The sequence below is a fragment of the Protobothrops mucrosquamatus genome, unplaced genomic scaffold, assembly GCF_001527695.2.
Source record: "Protobothrops mucrosquamatus isolate PMUCROS unplaced genomic scaffold, P.Mucros_1.0 scaffold183, whole genome shotgun sequence".
Lineage (NCBI taxonomy): Eukaryota > Metazoa > Chordata > Lepidosauria > Squamata > Viperidae > Protobothrops > Protobothrops mucrosquamatus.
In genome coordinates, this window is record NW_015386542.1 from 613,901 (window position 1) to 617,331 (window position 3,431).

General features: G+C 39.5%; 1 protein-coding gene across 1 annotated transcript in view; it reads left to right on the plus strand.

Annotated features, from left to right (window-relative positions):
* The window catches only part of KLHL30 (kelch like family member 30), a 17,481-nt gene extending 14,386 nt beyond the window's left edge, over positions 1 to 3,095 (plus strand). Inside the window, exon 8 of the mRNA XM_015813720.1 lies at positions 2,631 to 3,095. Within this exon, the coding sequence (XP_015669206.1) occupies positions 2,631 to 2,870 (240 nt within the window). The 3' untranslated portion in view covers positions 2,871 to 3,095. The remainder of the gene's footprint in view (positions 1 to 2,630) is intronic.
* The last annotated feature ends 336 nt before the right edge of the window (positions 3,096 to 3,431 follow it).

Sequence of the window (3,431 nt, forward strand, 5' to 3'; positions counted from 1 at the left end):
TGTTCACATGGCGTCATTGCTCAGATGACTCCAATGCACAGGACAGGTGCAGAAGATACCCTGCCAGATTTCCCATCTCTTTTAATGTATGAATAAGTAGTTAACACTGTCTATTTCGGCTGCCCATTGGTTCTGCTTTTGCCAGTGCCCCTTAAAAATTTTGTTGTAACAACTTGTCATTAAACAATTCCTTTCCAAATCAATTTTCTACTTGATTCTGTTAAAGGACTGTTTAGGAACAGTCTCATTTCTTGTTATATCTTACTGTTTTCAGATGGCTAGGCAAAAGTTAAAGCAAGTATAGGTAACACAGCCTAATATTCTTGCTGGATAGGTAGGGAGAGAAATAGTGACTTTTATGGCTCTTGGGGCTATACATCAATAAATGTATATCATGTATTCGGTCCAAAGTATGACAGTATTCTTTTGTAGGTATTACTATATATTCATACACTTCTCCACCTAATCATATACTGTATATGCCTTGATTTATTATTAACTAATGTTATGAAAATTGTTCAACTGTTGCTTGAAATTGGATAGAAGAACTTGTCTGCCAAACATCTTTAAGAAACATACAATTCTAGGTGTTTTGAATTAGATAATCTATTTTAAACTAGGGTCAAGCAGTAATATATAAAGGATTATGTTACAAATTTTGTTAAGACAGAATTCAGGTCTTCTGCTTTTAATGTCACAAACAGTAACTAAATGCTTCCTCCCCCCAATCTGCAAAAACATAATAAAACACATTAAGGAAAGAGGCATACTGAAGGGAGCATAGCATTTTTTTAAAAAAAAAATTACATTGGAAGATTTTTACAGTATTTTAAAAGGCTGTATCAAAGAATTTCTGTATATAAAATAATAAATGTAGGGTGATTTGCATTTTTAAAATGAGCATGGACATTTTGACAAATTCAGCCAGATCTGTTCTTCTTACATTTATACAGAAATAATTATACTATTAACTTTAAAGTCTTATGATCTGATGATTATAATTACAATATTTTAAAAGGTATGGTCCAAATAGCTGACGAGTGTCTCTTTCCATACTAATCCATTGATCTCTGAAGGTCTGATAAGGTCCTCTTCTGAATACCATTATTTCCAGAGTTTCATTATGCATTGACTGAGGAGAGGCTTTTTCCTGGGGACACTGTGACTCTGGAGTAGTCATTTCAAGAACATTGACCTTGACTTAAAAATGCAGTATTTCTGATGCCAGGTTAAAACTGATTTAATTGTCAGACATTTAGAGGAACTATTGTTGGGGCTGGTTTGTTTTAGTATGTTTCGATATTTTTTAATTTGCTATACTTATTGCAAATAGTTGTTGTAAGCAGTTATATTTTCAGTGTTATGTTATATATTATCTTTAAGTAAATACGGGTAGTCCTTGAGGCACGACAGGCCATTTAACAAATGTTCGAAGTTACAACACCTACCCTCCAAAGCTACATAGGAACCCGTTTCAAAATTACCACCCCTGCAGCGCCCCCACGGTCATTTGCCCTTATGACCGACCACAGAGATACTGCAGCACACCCACCCACCTATTTCCCTCCCTTCCTGCCCTGCCAGATCCCCAGGGGCACTGGGCCTGTTTTGCCACCCCATTGGGTTCCATNGAAGTTACAACACCTACCCTCCAAAGCTACATAGGAACCCGTTTCAAAATTACCACCCCTGCAGCGCCCCCACGGTCATTTGCCCTTATGACCGACCACAGAGATACTGCAGCACACCCACCCACCTATTTCCCTCCCTTCCTGCCCTGCCAGATCCCCAGGGGCACTGGGCCTGTTTTGCCACCCCATTGGGTTCCATGCACTCCTTCCCACCCCCGGTCACTGTTCGCTCACTTACCTTTCAAAGATATCCAGAGCTCAGGAAGTCAGAGTAGGGAAGCCACTTCCTTACCTGGCCATTGTTGGGACACATGACACAGTCAAGGGGAAGAAATCTTGCTGCTTTTTCTCCCATCAAAAAACATTGCTCCCCAGTGCCAGCCATGCTAGCTCTATGCACAATACAGGAAAAGAAATGTTGCTGCTTTTGCTCCCCTTGCAATGTGTTCTTCTCTAGTGCCAGCCATGATCTCCCATGAGTCACCCTACATTTTTACCTAACAACCCGTGGATTCATTTAACAAATGCATTTGGGAAAGCAGGGATGCTGAGGTCATTCACTATGTGTTTCATTTACCATACAACTCGAACCTTCAACAAAAATGGGCAGGTTCCATTATTGTTGTAAGATGAGGACCACCTGTAGTTCATTTCCAGTTTTGTGCATCAATTCCTTGGATGGCATTTTAAAAACACTTAAAATAAGTATACAAATATAGTAAGATTATGTATATATATCAACTCTAGTTTTTTATCTCTTGCATAACTAACCCTCACAGTTTAGTGATCCTGCAAATGATAGAGTCAATGAGGCTTAATGGGGTATATTTTTATGCATGTGACAATGTCTGTTTTTCATCCCAGTGCATAAATGTGTTCCCCTCCTGCAACTAGATATAAGTTCTATATGGTTTTCTGCTTCTTAATCTATTGCTGCTCTATGTATAAATTAAGCTATCCTCTTAAAATATCCCAACATGACTAATGTAAATTTTTCAGGTGCAACAGCTTCATACTTTGCATGAAAATGGTGGAATGGTACCACTCGGTGGTAAGCTGTTTGTCACAGGTGGCTACTGGAAAGGGATGGAGGGCGACTATCAAGTAGAGATGGAAGTGTATGATTGTGCCAAGGATGTTTGGACAAGGGAAGGATCACTTCCTTGTTTATGGCTCTACCATGCATCTTCTTCTATCTTCATGGATACTTCAAAGTGGAGGGAACCTTTCCAGTCATGATCACAAAGTTTGGTATGAGGTCTCACAGCTCTGCTGCTCTGACTGAAGCTTTGGAGAGATTAGGTGTTCTGCATCTCACAGTGTAGACTGTAATTTATGAATTAAGATTTCATATTTATTTATTAAGAGCTAGGTTGTTGTAGTGGTTAATGTATCAGCTAAAAACTGGGAGACTGTGAATTCTAGTCCTGACTTAGTCACAAAGCCAGCTGGGTGATCTTGGCCCAGTCACTTTTTCTTATCCCTAAGAAGAAGGCAATGGAAAACCTTGCCAAGAAAGCTGCATGGACTTGTCCAGACAGTCTATGGCAGGGGTGTCAAACTGCCGGCCAACAGGTCAGATGCGTCATGCCGAAACCGCACCCACCCCATTGCCGGCAATGGGAAAAAAGTTGTGATATGTCGCGACACGTCATGTGACTTTGCAAGTTTGACACCCCTGGTCTATGGGAATCAGAAAACAATTGCATGGGGAAAAAATATTGGTAGCACTCACCATCTTAATTTTTGTAATGTTTCTGTGATTTTTTTTTACTAGGCATAAACATGTTTCTGAGAAAT